Genomic DNA, 16,384 nt, shown 5'->3' on the forward strand with positions numbered 1-16,384 from the left:
CAGGTAATGTAACAGCTTTCTTAGCCCTTAGCACAGTTCTTGTGACTTCTTAGTTCTCTGAGCATCTCAGTTGGTGCTTAAGGGTGGCAGTGATCTGACTCGAGTCACACCTTTGGGATTATACAAGGTCAGCGTCTTTCCTTCTTTTCAGCAGTCTTTTCTCTAGCTCTCTCTGTCTGCGGAGCCAAATCTTTCAGTTTTCCGTGACTTAAGGAAGGTCATCGGGTTTCTGCTTAAGAAAATCTACTGGGGCCTGATACCGCCTGGCAGATATTGAAGCAGGATTGCTTTTTCTGTTCTCACTTTATCCTAACACTGAACTAATCAATGCTCAGGAGCATAGTGTTCATTGATAATCAAGCTGTTACCCATTTGAACAAAAGTAATTAAAAATTGTCTTGCAATGAATGAATTTGTGTCTCAGCTAATTAAAAGAATAATTTGAATTAAACTGGAGACTGCTTTGGCTTGTTGGTTGTTTTTGAATATTATAATTATAGGTTTTGAGGCCATATAGTAGTGTTTATTCTATTCCCACAGACAACAAATAGAAGCATGTAGTTTGCATTTTTGATCATCTTTCACTTTAGTGGTTTGATTTACTCTTATGAGAAAAAGACTGACGCGATCACTGTTTTTGTCTCTTACAGTTGTAAATTGATTCATTTTGACTCCAGGCTACAGATAATGTGTCACGGTCCTGGGTCGGTGACCCAGTGTTTTGAGTTTCTTGTGTCTCTGAGTTTTGTATTATGATCTCAGTTCCCTTTGTTCCCCAGTTTATTCTTTAGTGTCTTAGTTTGGCTGTCTTGTATTCTCTTTAGTTCTCTGAGTATTTAATAGCTCCCCTCTGTGTATTTGTTGTTGTTCTGTGTTTCTTAGTTGCTCTGTCTCCCCTAGTCTAGTTTGCGTCTGTGCTACTTCCTGTTTTAGTTTGAAGGTCCATGTCTCTTGTGAGTGTATTCTACTTTGCTCCCTCGTCTCGTCAGTTCTGATTTCTCCCAGCTGTGCTCCCCTTCTGTGTCTCATTCCCCTCGTTACTTCCCAGTGTATTTTAGCCCTGTGTTTCCCTGTGTCAGTGTCGCGTTCTCCCTCATGCTGTGTGTTTCTCCCTGTGTCTCCCTATGTGTGTATTGTTAGATTTGTCTCAGTTTAGGTTTTTGTAGATGTTCTTGGTTCAGCAATAAACGCTGCCTTTTGAGTTCTATCCCGTTTCTAGTGAGTTTGCGTTTGGGTCCAATTCCTGCCTGCACACAGCGAAACATGACAGAAGAACGCGACCAGTACATGGACCCAGCAAACCGCTCTCAGCTTCGTGAGCGTCAGGATGCTGCCTTTGCTGAGCTGGAGGAGGAGCTCCGCTTGAGGCCATGGCGCACTCCTGACTACGGGCGGATTTTCCGAGGAACTCGTCTGGCTCTCGGTGGTCCCCGGAGCTGCCGAAAGCCCCCACCTGCGGCTTCACCTGCACCCAAGTCGCGGTCGCTTCAGGTGGGAATTCTCTGCGTCTCTTCAGATGCCCACGCTCCAGCCTCGGTGTCGCCGTTCTGCATGCCGGAGGCTCAGCCGTTTTCTCCGCCCGCTTCCCCTTCCCGAAGGAAGCGGCGCACACGCCGCCATAAAATGGACACTGGTGAGCAACTCGCGGTGGTGAGTGACAATGACTTCTATTCTCACGTCCCGTCTGACGTTAAAAGTAATAAACTCACCTCTGATCCGTGGGGAACTTCCCTTATGAATGACGACATTGACTGGGAAAATTATTTTCATTCAGCTCCCTGGGAGAGGGGATTAAGTAAGGACAAGTCACACACTTCAAACCCTTTAAACACTACTAAAACAAAGACTGTAAAACGTGGTGGAAAAAGTGCAGAATTTATTTTGGATAGGTCTGTTTTTGTGGACCCGGTGGAGATTCCTTTTGAGCCTGCCCAAGCAAAGACTGTTTTTTCTGAGCATAATTCTCCATCTACCTGTGTTTCTTCTCCCAGGGCAGCTCGGGCCCGGCCTTTCTCTGCACCCGTTTCAGTCCCTCGGGTGGAGAAAGCGGAGGTCCAGCTGGTCCCTACTCCGGCTCCCAGGCCGGCTGAGGCTCTGTCGGTCCCTGCACCCGTACCAGCTCATCAGGTGAGGGCAGCCGTGATTCAGCTTCCTCCTGCACTCGTACCTACTCCTCGGGTGGGAGTGGCTGGTGTCCGGTCTGCCATCTCGCCAGTGCCGGTCCCTGAGGTGAGGCCAGCCAGTACACAGTCTACCTCTGCACCTGTATCTACTCCTCAGGTGGGAGCAGCTCGTGTCTGGCAGATGCCTGCACCCGTTTCTATGTCCACTGTAAACTCAAGCGAGTCTATCCAGCCATATTCTTCATGTTCAGAATCCTCAGAAGACTTAGTTCAGCCATTGTCACAACCACCATCACTGCTGCATACATTTCAGTCTATAGCTCAATCATTAGCTCTGTTGGCAGCCCAGTCCATAGTTCAATTTCCTGTGTTACCGTTAGCTCAGCCCTTAGCCCACTGTGTAGCTCAGCCAGCTCCCCAGTGTTTAGCTCGGTCACCTACACCACCTGCTGCTCCTCTCTCACCACAACCATCATTACAGCCACTAGGTCAGTCTCCGGTGCAGCCATCATTACAGCCACCAGGTCAGTCTCCGGTGCAGCCATCATTACAGCCACCAGGTCAGTCTCCGGTGCAGCCATCATTACAGCCACCAGGTCAGTCTCCGGTGCAGCCATCATTACAGCCACCAGGTCAGTCTCCGTGCAGCCATCATTACAGCCACCAGGTCAGTCTCCGGTGCAGCCATCATTACAGCCACTAGGTCAGTCTCCGGTGCAGCCATCATTACAGCCACTAGGTCAGTCTCCGGTGCAGCCATCATTACAGCCACTAGGTCAGTCTCCGGTGCAGCCATCATTACAGCCACTAGGTCAGTCTCCGGTGCAGCCATCATTACAGCCACTAGCTCAGTCTCCGGTGCAGCCATCATTACAGCCACTAGCTCAGTCTCCGGTGCAGCCATCATTACAGCCGCTAGCTCAGTCTCCTGTGTCCCCGCTAGCTCAGTCTCCTGTGTCCCCGCTAGCTCAGTCTCCTGTGTCCCCGCTAGCTCAGTCTCCTGTGTCCCCGCTAGCTCAGTCTCCTGTGTCCCCGCTAGCTCAGTCTCCTGTGTCCCCGCTAGCTCAGTCTCCTGTGTCCCCGCTAGCTCAGTCTCCTGTGTCCCCGCTAGCTCAGTCTCCTGTGTCCCCGCTAGCTCAGTCTCCTGTGTCCCCGCTAGCTCAGTCTCCTGTGTCCCCGCTAGCTCAGTCTCCTGTGTCCCCGCTAGCTCAGTCTCCTGTGTCCCCGCTAGCTCAGTCTCCTGTGTCCCCGCTAGCTCAGTCATCTACCCAACCACCCACTCCACTCTCACAACAACCGTTACTACAGCCACTAGTTCAGTGTCCAGTGTCACCTGCAGTGCAGTCCCCAGCTCAACTACCTTTTGTTCACTCTCCTGCCCAGGTGCCACAGCTCAGTCTCCTAAACCTCCAGTTCAGTCTTCCGTTCAGTCCGCTGTGCCAGTTCAGTCCCTTCGCCTGCTGCACACTCACCCACCTGGTCGTCTACACATTCAGCCAGGGGTCCCACCACCTCTGGCCCCACATCAGCTCCTGCTGGAGGCTCGGGTGAGCACATCCAGCACTCTGCGGCTCCCACGCCGCCATCTGTCTCCGCTGGGGGTTCTGGAGAGCTCGGCCAGCACTTCCTCGTCTCCGCTGGAGGGTCCGAGGGGCCCGTTCAGCAACCTGTCTCCGCTGGAGGGTCCCTTGAGAGCCCGGCCAGCAACCCGTCTCCGCTGGAGGTTCTGGAGAGCCCGGCCAGCACTTCCTCGTCTCCGCTGGAGGGTCCGAGGGGCCCGTTCAGCCTCCTGTCTCCGCTGGAGGGTCCGGGGAGCCCGTCCAGCTATCCCCACCGCTTGCAGCAGCTGCGGCAGCTCCACCACCTGCGGCTTCCACGCCGCCGCCTGCAGCGCCCACATCGTTGCTTGCAGCGTCCCCGCCTGCAGCAGCTTCGTCCACGCCGCCTGCAGCAGCGGCAGCAGCATCCACGCCGTCGCCTGTTCCAGCTTCAGCGTCGCCTGCAGCGCCTTCGGCTTTCACGCCGCCGCCTGCAGCGCCACCGTCTCAGGCATCCTCGCCAGCTGCAGCCTCTTCATCCTCGCCAGCTGCAGCCTCTTCATCCTCGCCAGCTGCAGCCTCTTCATCCTCGCCAGCTGCAGCCTCTTCATCCTCGCCAGCAGCGGCTGCCTCATCCTCGCCAGCAGCGGCTGCCTCATCCTCGCCAGCAGCGGCTGCCTCATCCTCGCCAGCAGCGGCTGCCTCATCCGCGCCAGCAGCGGCTGCCTCATCCGCGCCAGCAGCGGCTGCCTCATCCGCGCCAGCAGCGGCTGCCTCATCCGCGCCAGCAGCGGCTGCCTCATCCGCGCCAGCAGCGGCTGCCTCATCCGCGCCAGCAGCGGCTGCCTCATCCGCGCCAGCAGCGGCTGCCTCATCCGCGCCAGCAGCGGCTGCCTCATCCGCGCCTGCAGCGGCTGCCTCATCCGCGCCTGCAGCGTCAGCATCAGCTTCATTGGCTTCCGCAGCTGCCACGCTGCCGCCCGGTCCTGCCTTGCCTGGTCCGGCCTCAGCTTCGCCTGGTCCAGTAACAGCTTCAGCCTCACCCGCTTCGCCTGCAGCCTCCGAGCCTTCGTCCTCGCCGCCTGCGGCCTCCGAGCCTTCGTCCTCGCCGCCTGCGGCCTCCGAGCCTTCGTCCTCGCCGCCTGCGGCCTCCGAGCCTTCGTCCTCGCCGCCTGCGGCCTCCGAGCCTTCGTCCTCGCCGCCTGCGGCCTCCGAGCCTTCGTCCTCGCCGCCTGCGGCCTCCGCATCTGTTCCAGCCTCGCCTGGTCCTGCAGTGGCAACTCTGCTGTCAGAGCCAGCTCGACCTGCGCCTCCTCGCCTTTGTTGGCCGCTTTCCAGGTCTCTGAGTCGGCATCATGGCCGTCGCCGCCGGCCCCCTGAACAGTTTGCTCGTCGCCGCCGGCCCCCTGAACAGTTTGCTCGTCGCCGCCGGCCCCCTGAACAGTTTGCTCGTCGCCGCCGGCCCCCTGAACAGTTTGCTCGTCGTTGCCGTGCGCACGGTCGGCCACCTGAACTGCTTTCCCCTTGGCTCCTGTACTGTCGGGACCGGGGTCGGCCCCCTGAACTATGTTTCTGGACTCCATTCCCTGCAACCCATGGTTGTTTTTGGCCCGCCTGTTTTGAATGCTTTCCAGGGCCCCTGTGCTTTTCATGGACATTTTGTGTTGGGCTCTTTTCTGAGTTCCTCTGATGGACATTTTGGTTTTGTTCCAAGCCCTCCGCCCTGGTCGGGTTGTTTTGTGTTTGGGGCGTTTTTTGTTTTTCCTGTTGGGCTGTCTGGAGCCAGCCCTTAAGGGGGGGGTACTGTCACGGTCCTGGGTCGGTGACCCAGTGTTTTGAGTTTCTTGTGTCTCTGAGTTTTGTATTATGATCTCAGTTCCCTTTGTTCCCCAGTTTATTCTTTAGTGTCTTAGTTTGGCTGTCTTGTATTCTCTTTAGTTCTCTGAGTATTTAATAGCTCCCCTCTGTGTATTTGTTGTTGTTCTGTGTTTCTTAGTTGCTCTGTCTCCCCTAGTCTAGTTTGCGTCTGTGCTACTTCCTGTTTTAGTTTGAAGGTCCATGTCTCTTGTGAGTGTATTCTACTTTGCTCCCTCGTCTCGTCAGTTCTGATTTCTCCCAGCTGTGCTCCCCTTCTGTGTCTCATTCCCCTCGTTACTTCCCAGTGTATTTTAGCCCTGTGTTTCCCTGTGTCAGTGTCGCGTTCTCCCTCATGCTGTGTGTTTCTCCCTGTGTCTCCCTATGTGTGTATTGTTAGATTTGTCTCAGTTTAGGTTTTTGTAGATGTTCTTGGTTCAGCAATAAACGCTGCCTTTTGAGTTCTATCCCGTTTCTAGTGAGTTTGCGTTTGGGTCCAATTCCTGCATGCACACAGCAAAACATGACATAATGTGAATTGGATTTTGCAGATATCAAGTCCACAGAAATGTTGGAGATTGTGCGGAGAAACGGAAGCTGATCATTCACACGTATTTTGGAAGCGCATAAAAATAAAGTATTGGGAAGATCTCAAAATGAACATAGATAATATTCTTGGTTATACACTCCCAAACACCTGTCAAGTGATGTACCTTGGAAACAAAGGAAAATGGTAAAGAAGGAAGACATCTATCTAGTAAAAATAATTCTAGCTGCAACAAAGAATCAATCATAAAAAACTGGTTACAACCAGACCCTCCCACCCAACAAGATTGGATTAGGATTGAAAGACTTACATACAATATTAGACTGTTGGGGTGTAAATATGATAGACAATGGGGGAATTGGAAAGCACTTTTAAGTGGGACCAAAAACTAGACATAGTAAGAGATTTTCATGTGATAGAAGGCGAAAAAAGAAACTCCAGACTGTGTTTTTTTTTTTTTTTTTTTTTTTTTTTTTTGTAATGTTCTTTACTGTAACTTTACTAACTAAAACTAATAAAAATTAAAGTTGCAAAAATAGAAAAAAATTAGATTTTGGAGCATTTGTCTGTCGATGTCGTTTGAAGCTGGAATTTGAGCTGTCCAATCACATAAAAATAGGTAAAAAACAAATGCAGTGGTTGAGGGGAAAAAAAAAAAAAACACTCCAAGAGCCAAAAACCTCCCGGAGTGTTAGGAGACCTCTCTCTATACTCTATGATTCCCTTAAAAGTAAATATAATGTATTTTGCATATATTCCTTTTGTTTTCTTTATAGTGCAGTAAAAATCAGGTAAGGGTAGCATTACTGAGGTTTACTGTGTTTCTGCAAACATTATGTAGGTAGCAGGTAGTGGATAATAACTGGACATGTGTAACTTGAGCTTATTATATAATGTTGTACTACAGAACATTTCTAACTAAGTAGGCAGCTCATTCTCTTTCTCTTGACAATGCTTTCTTTAAAGATATCAAATATTTTGGGAACAACTTGAAAGAGTGGCAAATGTGAAATGTAAAACTAAGATCAGAGGTCAAACGTGACACGATATTTGCAAACTATAATGTGATATTTAGAATGCCTATATACCAGTATCTTTCCTTACATGTTGACGACAAATATGCAGTTTTCTACAAGACTGAAAGAAGCACAATAGCAACAACGACAACATCTGACTGCAGCCACAAGACGGCAGTAACGTGAAGGATGGATGCGCATATTAATTGACAGGCGACAAGCTTTATGACAGGACTGTCTGAGATGAAAGGAGAGAGGTCGATTTGCCTTGATACATTTTAACTTATGTGTGTTTTTAGATTTGACAAGGCAAGCAGTGCCTGCCTTGCTTGTCCCGACGGAACACCACTGGTAAAATTGTCTAAAATGAAAAGAGAATCCATGGTTCAGCTTTGCTTTTCGCTAGTGATTTACTGTACTTACAGCCTGTCTGTGGGCTTTGAGTGTCAGTGTGTTTGACATGTGATTGGCAGCCGACCTATCTACAAGTAATCTCTGAATGATGCTGCCACTGAATTCCTGAGTAAAAGCTTTACAGTTCGCACACTCTCAAAATACATTCACAGTGTCAAATAGGACACTGTGGATATGGAAGGGAGACTTAGATAGATATGAAGTGATTTCTGGTACAAGTAGCAATTTATGAATAGTACTCCATTTCTATATGAATTTTGATGATGATGTTTTAATGTTAAGTGATGGCAAGGTTGATCTTAGATTTTAGATTATATTACAGAGAATAAATAGAGCAGGAACAATCAGTAATGTCTTTTTTTGACAGGAAGCAGTCAGACTGAGTAGAAAGTGTCCTTAAATTAAAGAAAGTTGCTCCAAGCACAAATTTCTTCCTCTTGCTTCGTAGCAAAATTGTGGACTGAAACAACTTCACTGTATCAAGATTGATCAGTATGATGCATGCTGTTATTGCTGCTGAATTTAACTGCGTTTAAGCAGTAAATGATTACAAGTCAATACTTTGAAAAGCATAAGCTCTATTTAATGTTACATTTCAGTGTTATCCATTTTCCTCAGTGCCAGAAGTGTCTTTCTGTAACACAGCTGAAAACGTTCTTAAAATATCAGAGTAACACTACTGTAACAATATTACTACAGATACGCCTCTTTATTCTAAGTGCTCTGCTACGCTCAGCTAAAGAATTTTAAACAACACAGTAATTTGTCTTTTCAGTTCATACAACCTCAGAACACCCATAACTTCAGGGCATTAACATTTCTTTACAACATAATACATCTTTTTATGCTTTTTATAAAGATTATTTATCTAGAAGACTCTTGAGATGGACAATCTACATTGATTGTTGTATTGTTAGGTTTGCTGTACATTTGTAAAGGTACAGCAAAGACAGCAAGTATTGATCACTGGTAGTGCAGATGAGCTGTTAATGCAAAAACCTATTAGCATGACAAACCATACCGTACACTAAACTACTTCTTAGTCATGCAAAGCTTTAAAGATAACAAGATGTTTAGTCTTCACAACAGATGCAACAAAACTTTGATGCCCAACTCAGAATAAATTGACATCTGACCTGAGTGCTTCCTCTTGCCTTAACATCAGCATAAAAACTGTGTGCCAGAAACTTCATCATGCATGTCCATTGTGTAATTACATTATATGGACCATACAGGGAAAAATGGAGATTACATACAGACTCCTAATACTGACAATTTGTTGCACCACTACACCTGCTACACATCAGGATATATTTTTACCACTTTTTTTGTTGCAAACCTTTTAACCTTATTATGGCTACATTATACAATGATGATATTTGTTACTCTTATCCAGTTATGGCGGTGGCGGCCCTTCCTCTCTGACCAATGGGAGGATATTAGGTCAAAGCAGAATCAGCATAGAAAGAATAGTTGCTTAAATTAGCAGATATAATATGGTGACTTCTCGTGACTTTGCAAGTCGCCAGCATTTCAGCTTGGGAGATGGACCTGCGTTGGAGTGTGTAGGTTATATATTTTGTGTGTGCGTCACTGAGAGAAAAGGCCAGCAGTCTGTTTATTGCTGTTAAAGTCAGGGGGCTGAGTCATCAGAGCCCTGCCGTGTTTGCTCCCTTCTGTCTTTCTTTCTTTAGCCCTTTTCAAACATTGGATACGTAACATTGCTATCCCTGTAAATGTGTTAAATGTGACAGAATTCTGCCATTCAGACATTGGTTTGCCCGTGTTTCCCCTTCCACCCCCACTGCTGTTGTTTTGACCAGCACATTTTATATCTGTCTATAATTTACCAACTCACCCCTCTGCTCTTTTCCCAGTGGGGAAGAAAGCCTGCATGAGGTAAATGATTCAAGAAGATTCGTGTGTGTGTGTGTGTGTGTGTGTGTGTGTGTTTTAACGTGGATGTCTGACAGCCAAGAGATTACATTTCCTTTGGAATGGTTATAAAAAAAGACCCTGAGGCTCTCATTCACACTCATACCTGTACAGTTTATTAAGGGAGACAGAATGCGTCAGCAACCGTCTGTTATTCAAGGTGGTAAAGTGAGGTACAGTAGCAAGCTTTCCTGTGCTTTACCCTCTTGAATGAGTTTTAAAATGAGATTTGCCTTTTCTAATGACCTCTCACTTCATCTTGCTCAGAAAATGCCTCAAAGCTGAAAATCTTTAACTTCTGACATTTTCAAAGTGTAGCAGATGACAGATCAGCAAGTGCTGTGTTTATAAAGCTGTGGTACTTAAGTTGCTGGTGTGCAGTAAAAATGTCATCGACCAAGCAGCTAATGTGAAAGGGAAAATATTGTATATGGATTTGTACAGACAGCTATGCATTACATCTGTATATCATTAAGCCCTAATTACTAAACACAGGCTTTATTTTATTCTTCAATTATCTTTTACTTTTATTCACCTTTGCTCAGAAGAACCTAAAAACTGTTAGGCCTTGTGCATTTTTGATTAGTTGGATGACCACTACTTTATCCATCCATCTTGGAATCTATCCCAGGTATAACCTGATAACCTTTCAAACCTATCCTCTATTTACAAATTAACATCTTTTGGTAGGGGGATGAAGCCAGATTACTCAGAGAGGCACAGGACACGGAAACTCTTAGAAAGGTGAACGGTGGATTTGAAGCCTGACTTCCTTGCTATGAGGAAACTGTGCAGCCACCTACTTTGTTCAGTGCTTGAATATTTTGTGATCTAATAACTTGCTTCTTTATCATATATATGCACTGAGAAGACCTGGAGACCACAATTACTGTAAAAGGCTTAAAATTTAGATAAGAGGGCCTTAAAGTGCGAACCAAAACTGCAAATATAAATATCTGCATTCAAACATTATTTTCCCTTGCAAACATGAAGCAATAGTTTTAAGTAAAATGAAACTGAAATCTATAAAATCAAAGATTTATTTACTCAAATAACTACAAATTTAGGATAATTTGCTTGGTATAAATGGAATGCATACCAGTCATGTCAATTTCATTTGACCTGATTCCATTAAATTGAATGTTTTATGTTGCACTTCTGTAACAACAGAAGTGCATGGAAGATTTATATGTAATCAAATAACTTAAAGTCAGCCATCTGGTGATAAACGTTATGTGATATTTCTAAAAGCTCCTGAGCAGCTATTGTACTTTGATGCTGGATTAGTTTGTCGAATTTTGCTTCCCTTCTCAAGAACAAACTTAGAAACTCATGTTCAGCTGTTGCTTGTAGCATTTTCAGCAGATCTGTTACAGATTTTTAGAATCTGAACATAACAACTGATACTCCAGTCTATTTTTATGGGGTTTATTAGTGAACCTCTAAATACTGCCTCACGTACATGTTATCAATCGTCTGGTCAGAGCTGATTAGTTTCATGAGTCATCTGTAACATAGATGCAGTCACATGCCCCTTCTTTTATGTAATTCTTGAAGATCATCCAGCCATATAAAGAGGTATAAAGATATGATTATCTTTACTAATTATTAATTACCTTCACAGCAGCTCACAAAGAGGTAAAAGTGAGTTCTGTTCATGGTAGGTGTAACACTTTCCACAATTGTGGCATGTTGATACAGAAAACAGTTTTTGCTGTTTTCATACTCAACACCATAACAGAGTAACAGATAATAAAAGTAAAAAAGGTTATATCTGAAACTGTCTGACCATTTAAGCCTTAACTAATACCATCCATCCTCCTCTCCTTACCCAATTTAGCATCAGCTGGAGACCATCCCAACTGCCATAGGGTGAAAAGAAGAGTGCACCCTGGTCAGATTGCCAGTTTGTTGCATACCTAACACAGAGAGAGACAACCCTTTGGACTCACATCCACACCTATGGGCATTTCAGAATAACTAATTAACCTAACCCCACTAACTGCATATTTTTGGAGTATGAGAGGAAGCCAGAGTACCCACAGACAACATGCAAACACCACACAAAAAGGCCCCAATCTGTGTGCAGTCCTAACTGATACCTAGATGTTTTAAATGGCATAGAAGGTGGACTGGGATAAGGTCTACATGCTCTCATTTTTACAGTACCAGGAAACACTCAGAATATTTAACAAATCATTCAGTACATAAATTCCTAAATCAGTGAGCGCTTATAAAAGCACAATGCCTTACAAAGCCTCACCGGAAATTAGGTTTTTAAATGTAATTTTCCTCTCTGCTTCTGAGAAAGATCTTGCTTGTGCCGGCTAAGAAAATTGAACTTCAATAGGAGATTCTCCTTAAGTTCCTCCATTGCTATTCATCAAGGTCACTGTAGAAGTCCTCGTCATCTTCCTTGCAGAACGGCAGCCTGCAGCTTTTTTTATTTTATCTGTGATGCATGAATATGTTCAGGGAGAAGAAAGCAGTATGCGAGTGAGACAGCAAGAGAGCGATGTTCAAGGAAAAGAGAGAACATAAGAGAAAGACAGGTTAGAGAAAGTGGGAGGCGGGTTTGAAGTTTTAAAGTGATTCAGACAGCAGAGATGAGGAAGCAAAACGGAGCATGAGAGGGACAAGGTAACATGACAGAGCAAAAGCGTTAACACACATCTTCAAGATGAGAGGGAAAGGGAAGAAAAGCACAGTCTAGGTAGAGAGGAAGCGAGAGAGCTAAATAGCAGCAGCGCATGACACAGAAAATTTTATCTGGGCACCTCCAGGGCATCTTAGGAGACAAATTTTATGTTAGAAATTAGGTGGAGTGAGCATATGGTGCTATGTAATATTGATGGTGCACAAGTGCCCATCTCAAGGCAGGGGATGATCGCTCTGCAGTGATTTTCACGGCATTTAAAACTCTTGTGCTGATGCTTCTTTGTCTCTAGTTTAGGTCATTAAAGATTTAAAGACAGAAAAGTGAAGAAGCATTTATTATCCCAAAGTAACAGAATGAGAAACTAAAGTAGGGAGGAAAGAGCTCACCGTGTGTGTGTGTGTGTGTGTGTGTGTGTGTGTGTTGCTGGTGGGAGGGTTGACAGAAATTGGCAGTGAAAGGGGAACAAAAGGAAGAATGATGGATGCGAAGATCAAATGACAACATGAAGGCAACGGCGGAGAGCAGAAATGAATCAAAGAGAAATGCATGAAGAGACAGCAGAGGGGAGGGAAGTGGAGGGTTGTTAAGCTGCTGCACTAACACACCCTTCATGGGTCACAGGGTCAAGCTGCTGGAGTTCATGCATGTGTGTGTTTGAGTGTGTGAAAAGTAATGTTTGCTCCAGAACACACAAATGAAGCGTTTCTTTGTTAGAGCTGACTGTCTTAGATTTGCAGCTGATGCATTAAGGGAGTGCTTGATTTGTCATTGTGTGTTAGGCCAACACTTGTTCACTTGTCTCAGAAAAACAAATGCAGTCCTGTACAGCCAGAAATCTGAGTGGCAAACCCTCTCTTCATTGACATCAAGGCATTTCAGAGGCACTCGTTGAACATGCATCGATTCTGCTGCCTGTTCTTCCATCATCACCCCTCTGGGATTTACCGAGCTTTAACTCAGTAGTTCTTACTCAGTTTCTCTGTGTCCCACACCACTGATCTAGGATCAGAAAAACCTTACAAAAACTTAAACACAACAATTAAGAGCTAAGAAGTTGATGGTATATCAAACATACCTTTCTGTGTGGTTGCAGAGGCGGGCAGCATCGTGGTGAGGGGCCCTCTCTGTCTCCCTCAGTCTTCCTAACTAGACTGTCCTTCTTCAGTTTGTGAACATAAGAAATTCTCCTTTTAATGCTTTTGCCCAGCTGCTCTGCTTCTTCTGCAGACACCTGTTTCATTTTGCTCTGTTCACCCCACTTCTGATTAGATTTAGTTGGACGTCTCAAAGCCAAGGGTGCTGAGGCACCCTGCCAACCTCTCTCCAGGTAAAGATGAATGCACACACACACAGCAGTGAACAGAATGCCCAAACGCAGCAGCAGTCCCAGAGTGAGTCGCTCTCTGCCCATGTCCATCCACTGTTTTGTCCTCCCTGTCTCTCTGGCTCACCCAAGTCCAGTGTCTCAACTCAGAGTGTCAGTTTGATTGCTTTTTCTATCCCATTTTGGAAGTTCTCTTCTCTTCTCTTCTCTTCTCTTCTCTTCTCTTCTCTTCTCTTCTCTTCTCTAGCCCTTTGTCTCAAGGCTAAAATCCACCTTTACACCAACAGCGGTAAGTTAATGAAATGCAAACATTTCAAGAACACCTTTGCTTATAAACCAGCACACACGCACACATATTTGTGCTTCCTGCATGACTGTGTGACTGTGTAAGTGCTGAGGCGTTGGAAGCTGAGAGTGAAGTGCAGTATATGCCACCCTCTTTGAAAACTTTGGAAACTCCCTCCTCACACTTGTAAGTCTCTTTCTTTCTCTTTTTTTTTAACCCAAACACACGCCCCTTTAATTTGCTTTCTTTTTCTTTCTGAGGTTCACATCACACTCACACACACACACACACACACACACACAGACACACACACCACTCTGTTGTTCTTCCCCCTCCTTGGTGCTGCTTCATCCCGCCCAGCAGAATCTCATGTTACGGTGTAGCTCCAGTTATGGGCTGTGTCTCCAGCTCCATAACGGGTCCATGCAGGATTTCCTCTCAGCATCTGTTGGGCTCTCTCTGGACACAGCAGCGACATTCATACACGAATGAAAGTTTAAGGATTTGTGAAAAGTCATTTGAGGTGCTCCAATGCAAACATTTTGTTAGAGTGATAAGTTTCTAAGAACTTTTTGTTTTTACTCATTTATTTGAAGTCATTACTTCAATTAATACTATATTAATTCCTATATTTTTCTCTGTTATTGTACAAAGTTAATCAAATGTGCGGGGTTTTTTCACATAAATTCCATACTTCTCTTGATTCCCAATTTAATGAGGACATATTTGATATTTTGGACAAGAAGAGAACATTTATCTGGTGTTTTTAGGGGTGGGGGAGGATTAGACCTTACAACAAAACTTGAGAATTAGGATTTGCTTGACGTGGCACAGCTAAATGTAAGAAGAGGCAGATAATAAGAGAGCTGATCTCCCACCTACTGTTTGGAATCAGCCTTTTTGAGCCTACAAATAATTCTCTGCTGCCCCCCTTTGAAGTACAAACAACACTCCTCTAAATACCAGCTTTGGCACACAAGCCAATTACAGTGAATCAAATAAATTAGAACAGAAGAACCAGCGAGAATAAAGGATGTCGGGTACAGTATGACAATCTCTGCTGCCACCTTGTGGTTAATTCTAAACAGCTGCATATGGAACTGATTACTGTTTCTTCTGTGTGATTAGACATAAAAGCGTCCAGCTTTTACCTCAGAAGAAGTTGGAAAAACTCTAAATTTTAGACATGTGTTTTGTATCAAACATGTAGCAAAACAATGTCTCTTTTGCGGTTTTTCTGAGACGGCGACGCAGGAGACTTCTCTCTCTCTCTCTCTCTGCAGACAGCATTATTCATATTGGAATGATTTGTCCAGATCTGGTCAAAATCAGCTGCCACGTGGAATGCGTTTGTTTCTGGCTGCCCTCTCCCCCCCTTTTTTTCATATCCTCCAACAAAACAGGGTCCAGAGAGAGGTCATTTAAGCTCTAGCTACTCACATCTACTTTAAAAGCAGTGTCTCAATATGGGGCCTGATATCATAGACCGATAGACCACCTGCTAATGAAGCAAAGGCAAAAATGCCTGCTGGGTAAATTTGATAGCGGCAAGGCTTATAACCACACAGTAAGCTCTAAGAGAGCGAGAGTAAACCCGTAAGTGGCTCATATTTGCTGTAGACATGTAATTATAGGTTACAAAAAAAATATCTAGAAACGAAAATCTCTTTTCATGGTTAGATAAGATAAACTGTCTAAGTTGCTTGCAAGTGGAATTTACTCCATGGTATTTTGTAAACAGCAGCTGGTCTGATATCTGCAGTGGCGAATACAGATTTCATAACACAAAATGCAGGAAAACTGGAACAAGCTGGACTAATACAGGTCAATATGCACCATAAAATCAATGTGTTTCTTGTTTTTTTGGGAACACACTGATGTCTGGATGAACTGCTGAAGTTTTGCACAGTGGGAAGCGGCCAGTTGTATCAGGAAGAGGTGAAGGTTACTGTGTGTTTACTTTCAACTGGGGTCCAAAATGACACACACACACACACACACACACACACACACACACACACACACACACACACACACACACACACACACACACACACGTTTTAACAATCTATTACATAAGAATAACTTGATTGTTTTATCAGATTCAGGGCCTCAAAACATGACTGATACCCAAACTCCAAACACACACTGTAAATACATAATAAATAGCTGGCATGGGTCTCAGCTCACTACTCTTGAGCCTTGGGAGATAATTGTGTAAATGAGCAGCGGTCTAAGTTACCTTGAAAAATGACACACCCCTATGTTACGTTTTCTCAACTCACGTGACTGCAGAATAAACTTATTCTTAATAAGCTTATAGTTAATGACATTAATAATTCCACAGTTGGGATTTTTGTGTACATTTGTGTAGTCTCATAAAATATGTACACATTGCACAGTCAAGATTAATTTACACAATTTCACTCTAACTGGATCATCAAAGAAAGAAAGAAATAATAATAATAATAATAATAATAAGCCTAATATATATTTTTAGCTTGTTATTTACAACAATGCTCACATACTGGTTTAATAACTTAAGGCTCAATCTGATACAAGGTTACATATCTGAGGCAATAAAATAAACCTGTTTGAGCTCCTTTTTTCCACACCTCAATAAATGATTGCACAGCAACCAGTGGCAAAGATAAGCACCTTTTACCCTGAGATATACATATACATATG

At 44.9% G+C, this 16,384-nt stretch overlaps 1 protein-coding gene across 2 annotated transcripts in view; it reads right to left on the bottom strand.

Moving 5' to 3' along the window:
* The window catches only part of mettl24 (methyltransferase like 24), a 43,124-nt gene extending 29,271 nt beyond the window's left edge, over positions 1-13,853 (bottom strand). For both annotated transcript variants that reach the window (XM_031727630.2, XM_031727629.2), the window contains exon 1: positions 13,162-13,853. In XM_031727630.2, coding sequence (XP_031583490.1) covers positions 13,162-13,503 — 342 coding nt within the window. In that variant the 5' untranslated portion in view covers positions 13,504-13,853. The remainder of the gene's footprint in view (positions 1-13,161) is intronic.
* Positions 13,854-16,384: the final 2,531 nt, after the last annotated feature.

The sequence above is a fragment of the Oreochromis aureus genome, linkage group 15, assembly GCF_013358895.1.
Source record: "Oreochromis aureus strain Israel breed Guangdong linkage group 15, ZZ_aureus, whole genome shotgun sequence".
In the NCBI taxonomy this organism is placed as follows: Eukaryota; Metazoa; Chordata; class Actinopteri; order Cichliformes; family Cichlidae; genus Oreochromis; species Oreochromis aureus.